We start from the raw sequence: 21,387 nt of genomic DNA, 5'->3' as shown, positions 1-21,387 counted from the left end.
ACTCACTCTGGCATAGATGCAAGAACTGAAAGGGAAGTTTAGGTTTTGGCCTCATGCAGCTCTCATGATGTTTGGGAACTGCCATTGTACCTCTGTCCTCTAAAAAGGCCATGCCATGGTGCACCTTTATCCAGCAAAATGTATTCTACTCACATCTTCTTCAATATGAAGTTTACATTTTCCCTGCTATTTTCTTCTTGCTCTGACAGATCAGAGACATTTCTTGATGATGTTTAACCCTTAGCCTTAGAAGAGGGTTATGCATTGCATCCAGAAGACATTTAACAAGCAGAGGCTTGGAAAAGATAAAGCTACTCACCCGTCCCCTGTAGCTGCTTCGGAGCCTCTCTTTATGCACAGACCAAAGGGCCAGAATCACAAAGTACAACTGAGTCTGTGAAAATTAACCCCCAAAGTTCAGCACTACTCACTGTAAAGTATATTGTCTTCACAATGGTTGTCCTTGTGGTAGAACAACCAGAATGTGTTTGGCACAGACAATAAGCCCTTATTCTCCTGCCACTGGAACGAGGCAAGTTAACTGTGAAGACAACCAGGTCTTCTCTGCCTGTTGGAAGTGGGGAGAAGGAGAAGAGAATGGGAGGCATGGATAATGATTTATGTCACTACCACACTGTAGGAAGAAAACTTCAGCCTTTCTTATCTTTTGACCACTTTCCAAAGTCTTCAGCTGCTTGAAGTTGGTGTTGCTGGAGTTCCGCTCTCTCTTCCAAACTTGGCTCTGTTGGCAGTCCCACTCTTCTCCTTGCGGTGTCTGCGGCTCGTTTGAGGCTGCTCAGAGGGCAAAAGGGAGCTCAGCTGGACAGGTCAAAACCTGAGCTGGCTTATTGTGGGATCAGGTGACCATCAGCTCAAGAGCACATTCAGGACCTTGACAGCATCCTCTAATCAGTCAAAATTGTTTTAATGCTGTCCTGTCAGGTGTCTCAATGGCATTAAAGTGCCTAAAGTTGAAGGGTTTAGTTTCAGCCAGTAGCAAGAAACAGCCTACTTTCCCCAAACACCATCCAGGACACCTAAGACACCCATGCAGGTCTGCCAGCTGTGACACAAGGCCTGCAAGAGACCTAAGCACTTGTAGAGAAGGAGGTGGGAGCAGGCAGGATTCCTAGGGCACCGAAACTGTCACTAATTCCTTGTGACTAGGAACTGAATCAATTCTACAGTTTGCCTCTCTGTGGAGGGAAACAGGACCTCGACGAGCACCCTCTGGCCTCAGAGCATCTGACATTAAGAGAGAAAGACTGAATTCCCATCTGGAGATGTCTGTTTCTCTTCATTGGCTTCAGACAGAGCCTAGACAGCTGGCATTTTACACAGACCACATCAGGTGAAATGAACCCAATCCAAAATCAAATTTCCATAGTGGTCTAAAATTAGGAGCTTCATAATCCTTAATGAAAAAGTGTGGAAATCAGACAGAGACTAAAGAAGAAAGGTTTTTGGTTTCCTTAAATTCTTGTTGTGTCTTTGTGACTTAGGGCCCTAAATCCATTTAATTTTACTATGACCAAGGATTCTAAGTGGCTGTAGTGTTTAAAAAAAATGTATTTCAAAACCACCTCCCTGGAAACAAGAAGTCTGTGTGCAGAACAAGGAAGTCCAGGTTTGTCAATTCTACTTCAGTGATTAAATTTTAAAAGACTCTCCTTCTCCCTTCATAGCTCTTTCGTGTCATGGTTCTATGAGAAGGGGGTCCTCTCACTTCTCCCAGAAATCTAACCACTTCTGGGATGGCATATGGACACGATTTATTTGCAAACAGCAACAGAGGGCAATAGTTTGTACATTGTAAAATGCACTTACTGAAGGTTCTTGCATTCACAAATAAATAAATAAATAAATAAATAAACAAAATGGATGTGTATAGGCATATATAAGCCTGTACTGTTGAAAATGAAGCAGCCTATAATTGGGTTATGGTTCATGACACATTGAAAAACTACAGCACTTCAGGGTGATAAGCTGCACACTAAACACTCATTGTCAATCCTGCCATTTCTCAGCTGATTCATATAAATGAGGAAGTGTCTTTGGCATGTAATCAATACCTTAAGTGAGGGAAGTAGAGTGTAGCAGCTGTAGCAGCAGGATCCCTTATTAGAAAGAACGTAACCTATGCTTATTCTTAAAGATGATCTAAAGGGCAGAGGCTGCTTATCCTGACACTGTAAATGATAAAAAGCCAATTTCTGGGATTGGCGTTCAGCGCTGAGGTACGTGAAAGTTCTTGCATGGTGGAGATTTACCTTGTGGAGTCAAACATACATCACTGACTTACTTCATGACCATGTGTTTTCCCAAATCTTTCCCTAAAAATATAGGCTACAGTCATTGTGCCCATCTATTTTTAAACTGCTGGTAAGGTCACCAATGTTCTGCTGCTTGCTCTTGAGTAGAAGGTGTAGCTGTCGTGTGGAGGTGGTCATACGTCAGCCAATACAATATCCTGATGGTGTCAAGGTACAAATCCCCTGTTACCATGACCCTTGTCTCTTATGTTTATTCTCATTTATTTTGTGCTTTTCTGCTAGCTTGGCAACTCTTTGGCAAATTCATCTCACTTCCGTCTGTCATGTGAACAGCATCTAGCACGGTGTAGTTATGGCTGTACATGCTAGTCTTAAAATGCTAGTATCTTAAAAGACTGAACTATTGTGGCAGAGTCTGCAAAACAGGAATTGCAGACAAATGGTATTGTACTTAACTTGCATTAAGGGCACTTAAGTTAGATTGAAAGGCTGGCTTTCTAACGGTAGCATAGTGAAATACAGATTGCCTTAGAAGGCTTTGAATATAATCACTGAGAAGATCAGAGAATATATTAGCCAAGCCCTTGTTAGGACTAGTTGGTAAACTGATCCTGCCCATGGACAGGGTGGTGAACTGTACAATCTCTGAACAACTTGGTTTGGTCCTGTTTTTTATGTATCTGTGACCTTTCAAAGCCAGAATATCTTAAGGCACAATACCAGTGCTACTGCATCATTACTGGAGATGTTTTTCTTCTTTTCTCTACACCTCACGAGAAGAACTATACTACAAACTACTTAGCTGTACTAAAAACTACTCAAGGTAGAGTTCAAGATGTAGAAAAGACAGTCTGCTAGGGATTGTGTAAATGGCTCACACAGTAGAGGTAACAGAGTCTTTGCTGAGAATTGCAGTGAGATGCTATATTTGGATCCAGACACTACTGTTCTCAAAAGTGTATTGACAAAATGGAAGAGATTTCAAGAGGTAAATATAAGTAAAAGTTAAAGATGTTATGTGAGGTAAGGGATATTTAAAAGTATCAGGAAAGTGTAGAAATCAACAATATTTGAAAGGTGCAAGCATCACAAAAAGAGGTATTACTTCTGAAGTTCAGTGACTCACAAGATAGTAAAACATTTTTCTTCAGTGATGAAAAATCTGGGGCAAACACCAGGAAGAAAACACCAACAGAAAAAGTTTTCTGCAATTTGCAAACTGGAAAAGAAATCTGACCATCTAAGTATAGGCATTTACAATGTCTGTTAGCAGAAGTTGTACAGTTCTTCAGACCAGCACATACTACTACCAAACGCATCTTGCAGAGCATACCTTTCTGTAATGACAGAAGCACCAAAGGCCAAGGAGTCATCTGACCTTTTCTTCCACCCCCATGAACTTGGCAAAGAGGACTTTGTCTTTGTCAACAAGTTACCTAGAGGGCTACAAACTATGCTAAACATTATGCATGCAGTCATCTCGTCTTGGCTGAGTTGTATGTTTGTCACAGAGTCTCACCCATAGAGCTGGACAAGAAATACATGCTGTTGCTGAGCAGCTGGATGCTGACGTTTTGTTGTAAACAGTGGATGGAACTGGGAGAGAGGAGAAAAAAAAAGCAGGTCACACCAAGAGCTGGAGTGATAACTGGACAGTCAGGAGTCAGAGACTGAAACAGCCTGCTTCATGTTTTTTACAGTGCCCAGCCTGTGCAAGCACAGTCCATAAAATGTGCAGTCTCTTGGGCTTGTTTTCCTTACCCATTCTTAGCAGGAGGGAATAGAAATGGGTTTATGTGTGTATTTATATGCAAAGTGTATAATTTATGTAGAGAAAAATGTTGTTAAAGACAGAATGGAAAACCTCAAGAAGTATTTTCAAGAGAAGACAAGTAACTTACAAACTCTGCTGTATTATCATTTGTTATACTTTGAAAATGTTTGTCCTCAATATTTGCCAATGTATCTTGAATATGACATACACCTAACCCTTATCTAGTATGCCAATGAGACTATTAGGAGATTATTAAGGGTCTAACTAAACCTCATAGCCTGTAAGTGAAACACTTCTTCCAATCACCCTGTTTTTCACTCCACCTTTCTCAGTTTAGATTGCAAGGACTACAGGCAAGTTGTTTGCCCCTGTGCCTGCACTGTGCCTACTCTATGAGCTGTACAACAGCATCAATATCATCATCACCTGGAGGAACCTCATGAGAAAAGGTCACTTGTTCCTATCAAGATATGAAAAAACATGCATGCTATTTCAGTTTGGGAGGTTTTCTCTTCAAACTAGTAAGCTATAAATCTTCCTGTGTGCATAAGTCTCTCGAAGATAAAAGAAACAAGAGAAGAGATGCTCAGCTGGATTGGTTTGATCTCAGAAATCTTACCTCTGCATTAATATCAACTTTACTCCTGGAAGAAAAAAAAAGTGTATCTAGTCAAAATGCTTACCCATCTGCTAGTGAAATCAGAACTGATTTTATCAACACCTGGTCTCTGGCAATGCTGCTAGATGACAATAAATAAAAAGTGTCTATTTTTTAATTATTTAGCAGTTTTCCTACAAAAAATGGGAGAAGTCAGTATACTTCCGCGATTTGGGTTTTAACCACAAAGCACATGTGAGAGCATTTGTAATTTTTTTATTTTTATTTTTTTCTGTGAGGTGCTGAAATAGCCTGTTTTAGACTGGGAGGTGGTGTTTCTCCAAGTGTTTCAAGTCTGAGAGGCTGAATGGTTATTATACAGGGCAGGCACCAATATTGCCTAAAAACATTATATTAGCCTACTTCCTTTTTTTTTTTTTTTTTTTTTTTTTTTGTAAAACATATACCTAAAGATCCAGTGTTAAAATGCAAATCTTGTTGGAGAATACAATACTTAAAATATTTAAGTCATGACAAGTTTTTTAGTCACAGACCCAAAGGCAGAGCATTCAACAACACAGGGAGAGCATACAACACAGAGACTTTTTAATAGACCATCAGCCCAAGATGTTTTAACTTCTGCATTCCTTCAAAAAGTGGCAAGAGCTATGATTTTTTATATGATTTCTGTATTGTCTCCTCAAACTTCTACACGAGAAACTAAGTGAGATCTGCTGCTGCATGAAAGTTCACAGCAGCTGGAAAAAGTAAGAAAGAACTTCTAATAGAAGTGAGAAACATCCCAAGTACCTGAGAGCATACAGAGCAGTAAACTGTATTGTTATTTTACTCACTATTTTTTTTGTTTGTTTGTTTTAAAAGGCAGTGTGTGTGTGTGTGAATAGCAGTGAAACTTCAGGATGCGCTGAAACTCCGTACGATTCACTTAGGAAGAGCAGGAAAACTACAAGAAAACAAGTAAGAAAGCTAGAAACTTGGAGACTGATACTTAATTTGCAGCTCATTACAACTAATTGTCCATTAGCCCTAGAGCTGAGTGACAGACAGCCACAGGTGTACCTTGTAAAGCCGATTTTCTAGCAAATGAACCCTCTGCTAGTTTCAGTACTAAAGTTTGTTCAGATAGTCTTCCTTTAGAGGAACGGCTAAAATATCCTTAGTTACAGTGTGCTATCTCTACCAGACAGGAATAGAAGGTATTTTTTTTTTTTATGTGCTACTCTGTTATTGTAGGTGTAATGTTTTGTACTTATATTTCCTTTTGTAACAGGAAAATGCAGGCAATATTTTAAAAGAGTATTGTTAAAAGGGATAGTATTCTTTAATGATTGGTTGCTTATATTTAAGGGCTTTCACGTACTGAGAGAATGTAATTAAGTCTAACTGCAGTGTTTTTACCTTTTTAAAATTATTTTTAAAGGCATTCTGTATCTCTAATATAGGAAACTCCTTTACTTCCTAGCATTTGCTTAGGAACAAATCTTTCAAATCAACCGTAATAATAATAAAAAGCAGTCTTTTTTTTTTTCCTCCTTCTTCAAAAAATGTGCTGCACTTCTTACTATTGTTATTCTTACTATTCTTGTGACCAAGGATGTATTTATTATGGTAAATATTGTTACTTGCGGAATTAACAGCAGAAAAATAAACTTGGGGATCTTGTCTATCTGTCTATAAAATTCAGCTTCTGGTGAGCAGAAAGCTTGTAGTAGACCAATTTTTGTGAAGTATTCATGCTCGTTGGCAATCTGGATTCTTAAATACTTGCATGTGGTTTTCCTTTTTTCACTACAAGATTATACAAGTGGAAGCTCTTGTGTTAACTGTTGTGAAGCATGTTGCCATTTTTGAAAAAATAAATCAATTTCTTTGATAAGATGCCTTCAACCACTTCTTGTTACTTCTTTTTTCCTCTGTCTGAAAGAAAATGGGGGAGCTAACTTTCGGGGGAAGAAGAGGTTGATTCACTTGGTTTCTTGATGCTCAGGCTGAGTAAGAAGCCATGGTTCTGTGAAGTCTATATCCTTCTGGGGGCACGCTGGTGTTTGCACTGTGCAGGGGGAAATCCCTTCAGGTCAAGGAGCTCAGTGTTCCGTTCCTACAGGCAACAACTGGTGTTGTGCTCATGCACACACACACACCACCTTGTGAGCTGTGGTTTTTAAGCTGTTATTTAGTTTTCCTTTCCCCCTCCTTTTATAACAAAAAGCTGATCTGTGATGGTACCATTCCAACAGGCTAGCTACAAGTTAAACCTCAGCCTTGGAGTCTCTGGGAGCTGTTATTGCTGGTCACATAGGATATACAGCCAGCATGTGCTGGGATTTTTACTGCTTTTTTGTTTCGTACTTTAAAGCAAACATTGCATTTTTTTCTTTAAGCATTGTATGTAACCTTGTTGCAAGAAATGGTACAGTGTATTAATAGTGCTGATGAGTTCAAAGTGATAGAGTGGTGGAAAGGTAGGTATGTAGCTGTAATATTAGATGCAAAATAAGAACTAAAATCTGATTCTAGGGAGCTTCAGCTAGACTTATCTGGTGCTATTTTTATCTCTTATAATGCATCTCTAATAATGATCTAAATGTCATAGCTAACTTCCAATAGCATTGCTTGTTTCCCTCTTGTTTCTTTACACTTATGAAGTTTAAGAAAGCTGTCGTAGAGCTCTGAGTCCAGCCATGTTCATGGGCTGTGGATGGTATCCTTTGGTGCTGCTGATTCAGCAGATTATCTTTTTTGGAAGAGGATCTGTGAAGGAAGTCCCCAGTGGGATAGTGTCAGAGGAAAGCTCCCAACTACTCAGTTCAGAGAAGATTGCAAACTGCAGGATGACAGAAATCTTGTTGAAACAGGGTTTTTATCCCTTCAAAATGCAACTCCCATGGTTTGGTAATGCACATGTGCATATCTGATCAAAAATATCACATTTGGAAAGATTAAAAAAAAAATGCAAGTAGAACCAAACCACTTCTGCAGGGCATGTTTTTGGGGCAATTCTTTGTGTGGTAGTGTTGTAGTTGTAGTTAATTGGTAAAAGAAAACAAAGGTTCTTAGTTTTCTATTTTTGTGGGCTCATTGAAATGTTGAAACTCTTGTGCTCACTTTTCCTGCCTCCTGCTATCCCCCAATCCAGTACCCACAAAGAGTAAACTCAGAAAGGCAGACTAATACTTTCCTGAAAGCTAACTTCATTTAAACCTTAGCTTCTGAAACCTGTTGCAAGATGGTATCAAGAATGCTGCAACCTCAGAATACTTAAAATGACCTGTATAGCTGTGGCTGCAGGGTTTGACTGAGAGGCTTCTGAACGAAAGCAAGAAATACTAATGCCTAAAGCTGTTGGAGGGACCTCGGGTAAAGAGCTGGACAGTTGCTGTTAGACACAAGCAAAAACCCATGCTATCAGGAAGGAAGTATGTGACCAAAATATGACCAAAAATAATGGTTATGAAAGTTGTGTGGGTTTTTGCTGTTGTTTTGCTCTTCTAATGAAAACTTCTATATTTAAAAAACATATATATATATAATTTGGGATAAACTGGGCTGAGTAACTGTTGCTTAGAGCTTACTTCAAGAAGATAGTCAACTGCTAGGTTGGAAAGAGAAGTTTTATTTTGTTTTATTTTTTTTACCCCTTCCTCTCTGGTATGGTTATTGTATTTAAGAATAAGCAGTGAAATTAAAAAAAGTTTCTTTTCTTCCCCACCTTGTGCAGATCTCTATTGCCTCTAGTTCCCTGGAGAACTAAACACTGTGGTTGAAGGTTCCTGTCCAGTCTGTATATGGCCAAGGATTTTCAAATCACTTGATACCAAGGCTCCAAGCTGCCTGCTCAAAGGAAAAATTCTCACAAAGAAGTTGTCCGTGGTGATGTACCTGACTGTTTTGTTTTGTCCCTCTTCTTTCCAGATACTTTGTAAGAGAGAGGAATTTATAATGTCTTCAGAGCATGGTGCTAACAAACGACATCATAACCCAGTGGACAGTATATGCAGAAAGATCAAATCTATCCAAATGATGGACCAAGTCTCTAATCCTGCTTTACAGATACCAAAATTTCAGTCACGGAACTTTGACAGTCCGCAGTGCAATATCAGAAAAAATCTAGAAGAAATACTGAAGAAAAGAACATTCAGAAGTCATGATAGTACTACTCCACGCTTCATCAGTCCCAGCAGTGAAAGTGTTTTCTCTGCAGACTTGCAGTTGCTGTCTCCTTCTTTTGGGGAAATCTCTGACAGCTGCTCTGCAAATGCTACATACTCAGTCATTAAAAGCGAAGAGAGGACCAGCAACCCGTGGATGCCAGTATGCCCCATGGAGAACAGTTCTCCATCCTACTTCACATCCAGGGAAGCTAATGCCCAGAACCAGTGGTGTGCTTTAGCAAGTACTGAGTCTGAAGATGCACGTCATGAACAGAAGTACCTTACGTCAAGTCCACACTTTCAGTTCTTCACATCTGATAAAAAGTCAGAAAGTGCTGTGATCCAATCTCCCGCACCACAGAGGTTATCTCTGAGTGAAAGAGGTAAAAATTCTTGAAACAAACACCATTTAATCCAAAAGCCTAAACATACAAATATTAAGCCTACATAGATGAATTTCTTTACTTCTTAACCTAGTAAAAATGTGTTACAATCACTCCAACATGATAAGATTTCAAATAGAACTAAGCAGAATCTTAATTTTCCCCTAAAGAATATTAATCTAAATGTAACAAGTGAGGAAGTAAGAAGGCTTTTTTTTTAAAAAAAAAAAAAAAAAAAAAAACCTTCAAATTTGCTGATTCTCTTTTTGGGGAGAGGTGGGTTTGGGTATCAGTGTAGTCTGCTTTTAATGTAAAAAGATATTATTTCAGATTTCTTTTTTTTGGCGTGTTTTAATGTAATCTGACTGATGATTTTTCTACAAAAAAAATCTTATTCTGGGTGTGGAGGAGAAGAAAGAACACATTATGTAGCTTTCACCTCATGCAAACGAAAAGCCAGAGCTCCCAAACGTGCACATCACGATGTTATGTGTATATTCATGCCATCTCAGAAATAACACTGCTGTTAGAAGCTTTGAGCTTCTAACTCGTGTTTATGTGCTCATATAGAACTATGAGCACATAAAGATGGATGATAAACTTATCTTTCATAGGATGGAAGCAGTCACTGGGCTGCAAAGCTGACAACATGTATGATGTCAGCTTGATCTGTGAAGAAGACTTACTGACCACTATTTTCTGTGCATGCGACATAGAGCATACAGGTTTGTGAGTGGCTGTTTGTTGCTCTTCTGTAGTCTTCCCTAAAAAAATTTTCAAAGCTGGTATGTTACATCTTGAGACATGGTAACCTCTGGTCTGTTTAGACTGCCTAGCTACCTTACCTAGGTGGCTGTATGCATGGCAGACGCAAAACAAATCCCTGTGCCTCTTTTGCATGATGCCTCTCTTTCCTCCTTGCCTCCCCCCCTGCCGCCCACAAGCTAATCTTTGCAGTATTTTAGTGCAGAGGAAGTAGAGGCACAACACGTTTCTACCAATCAAATGTGTTGGAAATGACTGCTAATTTCTTTTAGGGTTTTTCCTATTAGAAAAAGAAATTTAGGAAACTTCAGAGTGAAAGGCTATTCTTCCAAGTTCTACCTCAAATACGACCAGAAGTGGTAAATAAAGGAGTCCAGCAGAGTAAAATAATGTCAGTTACAGGGTCTGCTCAATTTGATGAGATATCTGAATGTAGTAACACAGCAAATAAGGTGAGTCTGTTCTTTCTAAAGTGAAGTCCACAGAACTAGTAACTCAACTTTCACACTTCTATATTAGGAGATGAAGGAAAAAAAGCGTGAACTACTTCTTACCGCATCACACTAGAACTTCAATGATCAGTTGCTTGCCTACAGCAACTGAATGTGTACCAGTGCAGATCAGTAGGAGGCCCTTTGGTAGCTCTTTACAGTGTCCTAATAGACTTTGGAATCTGATACATGGTCACCTATATTTATTTTAGGAAAAGTAGCAGTTTCCAAGATAGTTGATTATCTGAGACACACAACAAGTCGTGGATCAGAAGACAGTGGTCTTGAAGAGCTGTGCAACATGCTTGATCCAGAGCAGAAAGACATCTCCATGGACCTTGAAACATATCATGCCATCATGAAGGAGTGGATTGAAGACTGCAAGAGAAAATGGTAACAGTTTTTTATCAATTTATCTCATAAAAGCTTCTGTGAAAACAGGTAAGTAGAAAGTTTTCCCATGGCTTGTGCGTTCTGTACCTTGGAACAAAGATGACACTAGGGTATTGTGATCACAGGGTGGTTTTAGGATGAAAGGTTTCAAATATTACAAAGCTGGTAAGTGATCTTTTTTTATACTCTTGTATGTGATTTTTGATGCTTTCTCTTTCAGGGAAGATGGTACAACTGAGGAATCAACAGCAAACGTAGAAGACCTGGAATTTAAAGTACATAAAAATACATTTGAAGGTGCAGACCATTTTATTCTGATTTTTATTCAGGAAACACCACTTTCTTACTCCATAACCAAAACCAAATCTCTTTCAGTAAAAAAGACACCTGTCTGGATGAATGTTACATCAGGAAGCTTGGAAGCCTTTGGGGGTGATGTGTCTAAAGGAGACATGTAAGTTCATTTAAGCAATTCTTTCTGAGAGTTTAGTACTCCTACCTTTGGATTACTTGAGAAATTTCAAGAACCACTAAAACTGATGGAAGCTCTGTCAAGACAGTTTTCTGAAGCTAATGCTGACCTCAGTCTGTGCAGGGTTTTGATGCTTTCACGTTCTTCCATATAGATTCTGCTCAAACTGAAAAACATTCTAGTAATTTTCCTTACTGATTTCTTAGTCCTTTTGTGTCCATTTACCTTGTTAATTCCCTGTGGTTGGAGTCTTACTGGGAGAGGAAGTTATGTTTTTTTTCCTTTTTAAACTGTACCTCCATCACCTCTTCTAAGTTCTTAGATGTTTGATAATAGAAGCTATTTTCTCTTGAAAAATCTGATCCTTAGTTTTGCTTAGGTTATTTTTTTATAATCATGACTCAGATTTGAATTTTTTATTAAATGCTTTGCTATTAAGCACTAAGTTTCAAATATATTTTTTTCATTTTATGCATAGTCAAAATATTCGTATATACCTTCTGACACTTTTCTCTCATTTCTCAGGACCTCAAAAAGGTGATCCCTGTTCAAGTTTCAGTTGAAAGTGTAGGTGCAGGGTGGTTTAGGAGAAGTGAAAGGATCCAGAACTTGAGGAGTGAGTTAGAAGTATTAGCGATCGCCTAAGAGGTGATTAGAAAGGGCTAATTAAGATGCTGTCCTGCAGGCATGCAGAGGTGGCACTCGTCTGGAGGCATACTTCCATTGCAGGGAGGACTAAAAAAAATGATTAAAGACAAAACATTTCCTGGTGTCCGTAGAATTGCAGAACTGATCTAAACACAATCTTATATTTTCATTTAGAGCAAATGACTGTACAATGCAAAAGTCCTGTGTGAGCTCTCTTCTCGCTTTTCTTATTGCTGTAGCACGATGTCAGGATTAAAAAAAAAGAAAGTCTAAATTAGAGACAGTGACCTATCTTGATCTTCCCTGGTTTTGTTACTGAAACAGGGAGACTTCGGACTTGATAACCTGTGTCGCAGACCTGCAGTACAACAACCAGAAGCTTCAGGAAGAGAACAACAAGCTGAGGCTTACACTGGAAGCTATGGATGAGACCAACAATAAGTTATTGGCAGATAATGAGAATTTATGTCAACAAATAAAAAGGTGGGAGACCTGGGCTACTGTGTAATGGCTGTGGGTGGACATATCTTCTACCAAGTTGCCCAATTGTTCTGCTCTGTACCTCCTGGTTCTTATAAAAACAGTCATTCATCTCATAGCCTGGTTCTTGTGGCCTGAGATGCTCTGGGTGTGTTATAGGCAAATTTTTAGGGTGAAGCAAAATCAGTGTGGGGTGGGTGGATGAAAAAGGGCTAATATTACCAAGTGAACAGCCAAGCACTGTAAGGTTTCCAGTCCTAGACCACTCTGCCAAGCAGAGAGGAAATGAGTGTGAAAGAGCTATTTTGCTAGTCCCTTGAGGAGCTAGAGTGAGTTGTCTCACTAGATCAGTATTGCTGTATCTCGGGGAACCATCGATGCTGTGAGTATAGGCCTATTTATACGGTGAGTTCATAATGCTCATCTCACCCAACTAATTCAAATGTGACATAGTTATGTCAACTGCCAAACCATTCCCAGAGTCTTCGGGGAGATTCAGGCAACAGTCTTGCAGCATAGCTGGTGTGGGACATGTACCCTCATACCAGACATCATGCTCCATGGTGCTGTACAGACAGCCCCAGGCTAGCCAGATACAGATACAGTTAAATATATATATAGGTTGGGGTATCTGATCAGGAAAACAATGATGCAGAGCTTATCCTTGAAAACTGAACTGAAATGGCTTCCTTAACTGCTAACAATGAAGTACTGTAAAGATGATTTATGTGCTCAAGTTAATCAGATATATGACTGTAGCGAGCTGGTGGTAAGTTGGATACAAACAAAAGCATATTATCTTTGGTGCTATGCTTGCCTGGGTTTTCATCCCTTAATCTGAGTGTGGAAGGGGACTGATGAAATAAACAGTGAATCTGTGAGCCTTTACTTAACAGCAGAGCCCATCATTTTTGTCAAGCATCCGTGCCAAAGAGTAAGTCCCTGATGGCTTCTAAAAATGCTGTGTTCTTGGTATTTCAAGCCTGACCAACAGCAACATGCTGTAGTTTAACTGGGTTTATTTATCTACATGCAGCATCCAGCATTCTGTGCTGAAAGCCAAATCACTGGAAGAAGAACTAGAAGAAGCAAAAAACAACCTGAACCTGTTGGAAGAGAAGAGACAGCAGATTCTCTGCCAGAATAAACACCTAGTAAGTGCTCTTACTTCTTAGCTTATGTTGAATAAGTTCTCATGCTTTGCTGTAGCAGTGGCATGATCACTCAGACCATAAGAAATCAGCAGTATGACCACCTCTGTATTCATAGGTAGTGGGGCTTGAAATATGATTTATTAGTGTTAGGAAAGTATCGTGAAGTTTTTGCATGGAACTACCATCTATTACAATGAAGAAAACAATTAAAAGGACCAGTCTACCATGGAAATTGATCTTGCTTTTCATTATGATTAAAGACAACAGCTCTCATCATTGAGCTCTGTCTGATTTGAAGTTGACAGCATTCTGCCAGAAATTCAAGTGCTGCACAAGACTGTATTTTAGAACCAGCAGGACAGGAGGCTTGGTTCAGATACCCGCACAAAGGAGTTGTTTTCCAAAACCTCCCTAGGCTTATTGGAGTTATCCACATGGGCTGGCAGAAGTGACAAGGGCCTACCAGAAGCTTGTCTGTTCTGGGCTGACAGCCAGAAGCCATGCAGCATGCTTGGCATCTCTCCTTTGAGGCACGGGATGCCTACGCAAGGGTATCTGAATTGCACCTCAGGTGTCTGAGTAGTAAAGCCAATGTGATTGTAAGATTCATAAAGCAGCATGGTAACAACATTGCTGCTGCTGCAGCTGTAGCAGGTGTTGTCAGATGTCAGAGCATATGCTGTCTGGAAAACATATGTTTGTGTTGCTGCCATGCGTGCGTGCTGTTCACGCTACAGTGGTATCTCTGTGTCTTGCTGCATGGGCGTAGGCTGTAAATAGGTGTTCCGTGACTCTGTGTGCTGCTGATGGGGAGTATTTAGAAAACAGGAAAGCCTTCCATGCGGAGCAAGAACATAAAATTTATTTTATGCTATTTTTGATCCATTGTGCATACATTTTTGATTGTTTTGATTTAATTTTGGGTTATACACCTAATTCTTCTTTTGTGAAGGAGATGGGAGGGAGAAATATTATAAGAAGTCTTGTAGTTCTGCTTACAAGTCACTTAGTAACTGTTCCCTGAGCTGTGGAGGCACTGAGTGGGATACTACTACTTTTCTTCCTTTGCAGTGGTGGTGGGCAGGACGAAGTAGTGTGTGGCACATAAGCTTTTCCGACTTGTCTGAACTTGCACATAATTAGCCTTGCTCACTCTGAATACATCCTTCCTATTGTCTAGTGGTCTGAGTTTTATTCTAATGTGAAATATTGGGGTCAAGCCCTGAATTTAGGAAGTGTAGAATCAGTGAGAGCTCATGAACTGCACTGGTTTCAACACTCCCCATTCAGCTCCACTCCCTGAAGCAAAGGAATGCAGCATGACGGCTTTGTACTGGGCCTTGTGGGTATTTGTGCTCTGTTGCTTTTTGTCTCAGTTTGGCTTTGAATGTTGAATTTGATGTGCTAAAAATGACTACTGTCTCTTTTTGTTTGTTTGCTTTTCTATTAATAAACCTAATCAGGAAAAAGAAAATCAGTCTCTCATCATCAAAATGGCTTCTCTTCAGGAAGAGGTAAAATAAATCGTGACTTTGCAAATACATGTTCTTGTTGAACTAAAAGCTTACCACTAAGAAATGAAGTGTTTCTCAGACTTTGAAGCCTGATATGCTTGTTAGGTTATCAAAATATCTGATGTTTAACAAGAATGGCTTACCATAACACTCTCTATCTTGAGGTTGCACTGTGCTTTAGACTTTCCATTTGCTGGGCAAGCAAGGATATGAGGCTGAGGAAGTGTAGGGGACAGGATTAAAGCAGCTTTTAGTTTTCCCTCTTTCAAAGCTTGATAGATTAAACTCTTAACTATTTTTAGTTAACACAACTATAAATACAATAACTCTATATTGTTTCAATCTCCAGCTAACGCTTTCTCACTTGATACTCACTTCTGTTTCCCTCCGGTAAGATCCAAAGGAGAAGTTCTGCATTTCTAAAGAAATGCAGTGGCCGGGGGGTTCCACTCAGAGAGAGACCCGTTATTGGCCAAGGACCTACAGGAGGCTAACAGAGCTCTCTCTAGGCTTCCTGTTTGTTTGTGGCCCTTTTCAGAGGGGAGCTGTTTGTTTTTACTTTCTCTTATTTATTTCAGTGAAGTAAGTATTTTATAAAGCAGTTTTCATCAGATGATAAAATATTTTAATACTTGCTTACAGCCTGCGCTTTTACAGTATTTAAGATGAGAGTAGAGAAACAGATTACTTTATAAGAAGTAATGAAAAGAATTATCTCACAGATTCAGGAATCTATTGTCAGGTAACAATGTAGGAGCCATTGTTTGTTGCATGCTTACCATGTTCAGAATATTAGTCTTTACCAAATACAAATATCTCAATAGCTAGTGATTGACAGCCTAGTTCCAAAAACTAATATTCAAGTGGTAGGCCTGAAAGCTTTTCTTTAGCTTTGCAGTTCTAGTAGTGCTTTAAATCATGTTCTGAGATTTTTTACTTTCAGTTCAAACAGTGCTCTGGAGAATAGAAAAAATGGAGGAGAAACTATTTCAGTGGGGCAAACTTAGTTCACCTGGATGGGAAAAGGAATCCTTAGAAATGTATTGGAGATGCTGGTGTCACCAAATTAACCTCATCCTTATAATTTCACCTTCCAACTAAAAGCTTGTCTACAGTGGAGGCGTGCTTTAAGATAGAGCTCGTGCTATTCTAAAAAAATCTTTTTTTTTTCTTTGACTTGAAGGACTTGAGCTTTAATTCTTGTTCATCTATGATCTGCATTTTCATAATTTGAGCAAGTCCTATTGTCCAACATGTTTGCAGCATCAAACCTTTATTTTGAAAGGTATAGAAACATGAGGGAAAGTAGGACAAGAAGGCTTTTATGTGAGAAAATGCCATCACTGCTTTAGAGTAGGCAGTAGCTTGGGGGTGGAGATGTCATTATTCCTAGTTTCATCAAGGAGAAGCTGTCAATCCATTCAGCTGTGCCTAAACGTTCTGTATCTTGTTCAGAATATTAGGAGTAGCATGGATGCTGATGGACTTCAAAAGAAGATTTTGGAGCTGTCTAAAAACGCAGCAGAGCTTCAAGTAAGCACTTTAACTCCGGGAGACGAGGACAGGCTAGTTTACTCAGGTTTAGTGGGGGAAATTGCTTCCCCTGGAAGGTAGGCAATGCTGAACCCATCTGTGCTAAAGAACTGTAGTGCAGTCATAGCTTGGCCAGTATGACAGCTTTGACAGAGAAAGTTGCAATCTGGAGGTTAAAAATTGGGCCAATATAGGCAATCCACATCTTTCATTCTTCCCTCAAAGTTAAGCATTTAGGAAACCTTTTCCCCCACTGAGGAGATGTATTAGGAAACTGTGCTTTGGCTGATGTTGCTGTAACTATTTGCCTGGACAGATGAGGGGATAAGAAGTGACTGAGAGCTTAGGATGTTTTCACGTTTAGCTGGGTGCAAGGTTTGAACTCTGAAACACTCCATGCAAAGTGTTCAAAAGAAGAATATGATTTTTCTACACAGAGAATATTAATATCATTTTTTATTTCCAAGTAGGAGATAGAAATAGAATTGTATTATAGTGCATGCTGATGACTACTTGTTCTCTTCGTTCTTCAGATTCAAGCACATATCTATGAGAGTACTGTGGTGAATAAAGAGGCTAGCTTAATCCAGGTTAGTTGCTTCTACTTCATTGCTGTCATTACTTTCATGACTGAAAATGTGGAGTATGTGGTGCTTTTATTTCTAATGTTCTCACATAACAGAACCTGATCCTATAAATGTTTTCAAAGTAGGCGAGATCTTCTTTAGGACCTGGTTATGAGTCAGTATAATTAACGGCTTCTAGAATTTGCTTTTGTTTTTTAAAAAATACAATAAAAATTCAGAACCTTTTAAAACAGAACAAACTTAAAAACCTCAAAAAAATGGACAAAAACGTCTGAAGACTACTTCCTTCAACAAATGGTAAAAAAAAAAAAATCTACCTGCAGATGATCCTTCCCCCTCACGTATTTCACTTAAATTACTACGTTTTTGTGTCAAAGTGAAAATGGTGATCCTGAACCCAATGGAAAAGCAAATCTGTTCTCAGTATTGAAATGTGTACTCTTCAGGCCTAGATAACCACATTTCTGATGCTTTTTAAACTTGCATTTTGTACCAAAATACAACACAAGACCACGTAAGGGTTTTAGCAGTTCTTGGACTCATGAACTGTACAAACAGCCTTCTAGATTAATGAAGCTTCCATTTAGTAGAAGATGCCCTAAGTCAGCTAACAAAATATTTGACCGTCAGGCTTTCTGCAAAAATGAGTGCAGTTTGAATTTTAAATAGTGACAAAACAGGAAAAACTTGCTTGTGATCCAGATGATAATTTTATAGCTGATAAATTGGTCTTTTTTTCCTTCCAGAAGCAGATTAATAGCTTTTACTTCCTCCTCCTTGAATGATTCAGATGTCTTGTGGCTCCTGTTGAATGCTGCTTTCCAATGCTTATTTAGTTTATTGACTGGAAGGGAATTTTTAATGCAGTCTACTGAACTGCATGTTCTTGTAGGTCAAGGTGACTGGCTTGCATAATCTTGAAGAAACTAGTGTGGAAAACTTGATTTTGCTTGTTCGCGTTAGGATCAGTGGGACTAGTGTTTACTTATAAGCTTTAGATAAATAAATTCTCATAGCTCTTCATCCAAAGGGACTGGATAGGATTGATGGTCACTAAAAACTAATGCAGAGACACTTCTGGTTTTGGCCCAGGACTGCAGAAGGTATGTAAAGATGGAAAACACTTCATAAAGACAAAGGAAAAAATGAAGTTTGTGTTAAACTTCAGTACTACAGGTCAAGCATCTTTGCTAGGACTGGAAACTTGACTCTAACTTCATTTTTTTCCCCTCTATATCCACTTAGTTTTCTACCTGTTTCATCTCTTTCAAAAGTCTCACATTTTTTTTAAAGAGGAAGATTAGAAGGGGTGAAAAGATAGAGCTTGGTGGTCTTGTGTGGAGCCAGGAGTTGGACTTGATGATCCTTGTGGGTCCCTTCCAATTCGGGCTATTCTGTGATTCTGTTAAGTTCGTATTTTCTCTAAGAAATGCTCTGTTTGTCTGTTCAGCAAATTCTATTGTAATGGAATAATATGACTGAAGCCCACTGCTAGTTCATGAAGTTAAGAAAGCTATTACTATCAACTCATCTTGCCACGAGGTTGTTTTCTATCAGCCCTTCCACTAGGTATAGTTTAATCTAATGTGCTACCCTCTATGCCTTTAATCATACAAGCTAACGAGAGTAAACTTGGAGAATACTGCAACTAGTTTTAGGATTAAAACTCATGCTAGGCATTTTACAGTCCAGGTTTTCAACTAAAAGTAGTGTGTTTCTGTCTAATCTGCTACAGCCGGTACAGAAACAAGATTTAAAAAAAAAACAAACAACTGGATAAACTGAAACGCAGCACCTGGAAGGAGTTTTCCTGTCCCTTAAATTCCATAAAAAAGGTCTTCTCAGTGCTTTCTGCTAGCCAGCATGTGAGGCAATTTTGTGCAGCCTGCTGCAGTGGTATAAGATTGAGTATAGTATTAGGGCAGTTGCAAAGCATCTCAGTCACAAAAATTACAAATGCAGTTCAATGTGTTAGTCATCAGGTTGTATGCTTTAAAGTTTCTTCTCTCCACAATCTTTGCAGAAGGAGCAGGACATCAAAGAACTGAAATTAACCATTGTGGAGTGTTCCTCAATAATAGAGGTATGGGAATTATCTTATTTTTTGACTGCCTGGGCAGGGGGAATATGCATATTCTGTGCTTATTTTGCAGAACTGACTAACTCTCTAACTAGATCTGATATATTTTAGACTCTGAGGGCAGAAAAAAATAAGCTACTGGAGAACATGCGACACATGCAGCAAGAGCTGATCTCGTGAGTATTGTGAGCATGTTCCAGGAAACATAGTTCATCAAAAAGTAAAAAGGACTGATTTTTTTTTTCCTGCTTCCTTTAGAAATGGTTTAAGCTTCCCAGTGATGTATAAATTTAATGGTAGTATTCCTGAAGGAATGAATTCGCTTCACTGTGAACTAGAACTTGCTCAGTCTTCTGAGGTATGAATCAAAAATCCTATTGAATGTTGTTCTAGTTGTCTTGCATCTGTAAATGAAAAACAAAGATTTTTCCCTGCAGATTGTTAGATAATCCCAGAGTTAGGATTCATTAATTCTAGCATGCAAGCACATAATGTGAGGCTTACAGTGTTGTCCCATGTGTATTGGAGAAAGTCCAGATAAAAACAAAGCAAGCACTTGCAGATGTAAATCTGAAACAGCTAGGGTCAATTATTTAGATGAACAGAAGATGGCAGAAGAACAGAGAGGGGATAAATCTATAAATATGCAAGAGGCTATTATTACACTGAAGGAGGTAATGGTCTGTTTCTTGTGCTGCCTACACTGCACACAAAAAATAGCTTTCAATTGCAGACGGAGAGACTTTTTTCCTTGAAATCTATTGTAACAAAAAAGAAAATAAGCACTGGAGTAAACATCTGAGGAAGTTGTAGAGCCTTCATCTTATTTATTATTTAGAAACTCTGACAAACATCTATTTACAGGTACCATTCCCTTGTCCCTCAACAAGAACAATGGGCCTTAATCTCTGAAAGTCCTGTCCATGTGTGTGGTGTCTGGTTTTTTTTTTTTTTTGAGGTCTTTTGGTAGTTACTCAAAAGAGAGCAGGAGAGGCATTCCTCTTACGAGCCTGGCACAGGCTGACAGAATCTTAATGCTGCAGTTGAGCCTGTTGGTTTGGAGTTATAGTGTCCTGTGTCCTCTGCAGTTCCTATCCAGTAACTATACTTTTGGTCAGAAACACTTCACATGATGCTGGAAGTTTGGTCTCCCCTTCAGATGCAAGTTGTTCAGTAGAGCTGATCTAAAATAAATAAAATCACTGCAACAGCACACTTTTTTTTTTTCTCCTAAGACTTCCCCATACTGCTACATACTTTTGTGCTTGGTGCATTTGCAAAGAGGTAGCATTTGAAGAAGAAAATCCTCGGTGGGACTGAAAATGCAGGCCCAGAAATGAAAGGTCTATTTTGCGAGGTAGCTTCTGTTTCAAAATTAATGTATTGTCACCTATTACAGCTGCTGTGAGTCACTGTGTTTACCTCTCAAATACTGCAGGGAGACACAATTCCACTAAATCACCCATAAAGCCAAATTAGGGCTCTGTTTATTCTTCCCTTAGTAAAGACTTCTCCAAATAAGGATACCTAATTTTTGACTTCCTCTTGCCTACTTTTGACATGAAAATTTGCACTGGATCACTCAGGAGCTTGGCTTGCCTTTATATATATCTCCATGACAAGATGGTTTTGAAAAGCTCTTACAAGCTAAAAGTTTCAGTAGCTCTGACCTTCTGGTAAATACAATGCAGGGATATTTTGGAAAAGTCTGAATGTCACTGATACTGGTCTGTAATAAGATGTCAAAATAAGCTAGCTGTCTCTTCTCTCTCTTCAAAGATTACCAAGACTGAATGGATGTCCCTGGATGAAACACTGGACCGTGAAGTACTGTTCTTACTTCAGGGACCCGAATATGTAGGAGAAAAATTTAAGGCTGTTATGCAAAACCTGGTCAGTGGCATAGCTTATGTGAAAAATGATGTGGTCTGTTGTCAGCCTTTTAATTAGGGCCTCCCCAAACATTAATAATTGGCTCATGTTTACTCTTTTTAGGAAAAAAAAAAAAAGAATAGCTTCTTAGGTGGTGAAGGTGGGGCATATTTACCCTAACAGTATCAGTTGGCATCC

At 39.0% G+C, this 21,387-nt stretch overlaps 1 protein-coding gene across 3 annotated transcripts in view; it reads left to right on the top strand.

The window, feature by feature from the left end:
• Positions 1–5,758: 5,758 nt before the first annotated feature.
• The window catches only part of IRAG2 (inositol 1,4,5-triphosphate receptor associated 2), a 41,401-nt gene continuing 25,772 nt past the window's right edge, over positions 5,759–21,387 (top strand). For 2 of the 3 annotated variants that reach the window (XM_048052228.2, XM_013184609.3), the window contains exons 1-15: positions 5,759–5,862; positions 8,579–9,200; positions 9,815–9,925; positions 10,669–10,849; positions 11,070–11,146; positions 11,225–11,303; positions 12,294–12,452; positions 13,486–13,603; positions 15,067–15,117; positions 16,573–16,650; positions 17,184–17,240; positions 19,261–19,320; positions 19,429–19,493; positions 19,576–19,675; positions 21,097–21,210. In XM_048052228.2, coding sequence (XP_047908185.1) covers positions 8,606–9,200; positions 9,815–9,925; positions 10,669–10,849; positions 11,070–11,146; positions 11,225–11,303; positions 12,294–12,452; positions 13,486–13,603; positions 15,067–15,117; positions 16,573–16,650; positions 17,184–17,240; positions 19,261–19,320; positions 19,429–19,493; positions 19,576–19,675; positions 21,097–21,210 — 1,845 coding nt within the window. In that variant the 5' untranslated portion in view covers positions 5,759–5,862; positions 8,579–8,605. The remainder of the gene's footprint in view (positions 5,863–8,578; positions 9,201–9,814; positions 9,926–10,668; positions 10,850–11,069; positions 11,147–11,224; positions 11,304–12,293; positions 12,453–13,485; positions 13,604–15,066; positions 15,118–16,572; positions 16,651–17,183; positions 17,241–19,260; positions 19,321–19,428; positions 19,494–19,575; positions 19,676–21,096; positions 21,211–21,387) is intronic. The other variant, XM_013184610.3, reaches the window with a different exon arrangement.

The sequence above is a fragment of the Anser cygnoides genome, chromosome 1, assembly GCF_040182565.1.
Source record: "Anser cygnoides isolate HZ-2024a breed goose chromosome 1, Taihu_goose_T2T_genome, whole genome shotgun sequence".
In the NCBI taxonomy this organism is placed as follows: domain Eukaryota; kingdom Metazoa; phylum Chordata; class Aves; order Anseriformes; family Anatidae; genus Anser; species Anser cygnoides.
Note: the sequence above shows the minus strand (reverse complement) of the source record. Positions and strands in the feature narration are given on the sequence as shown.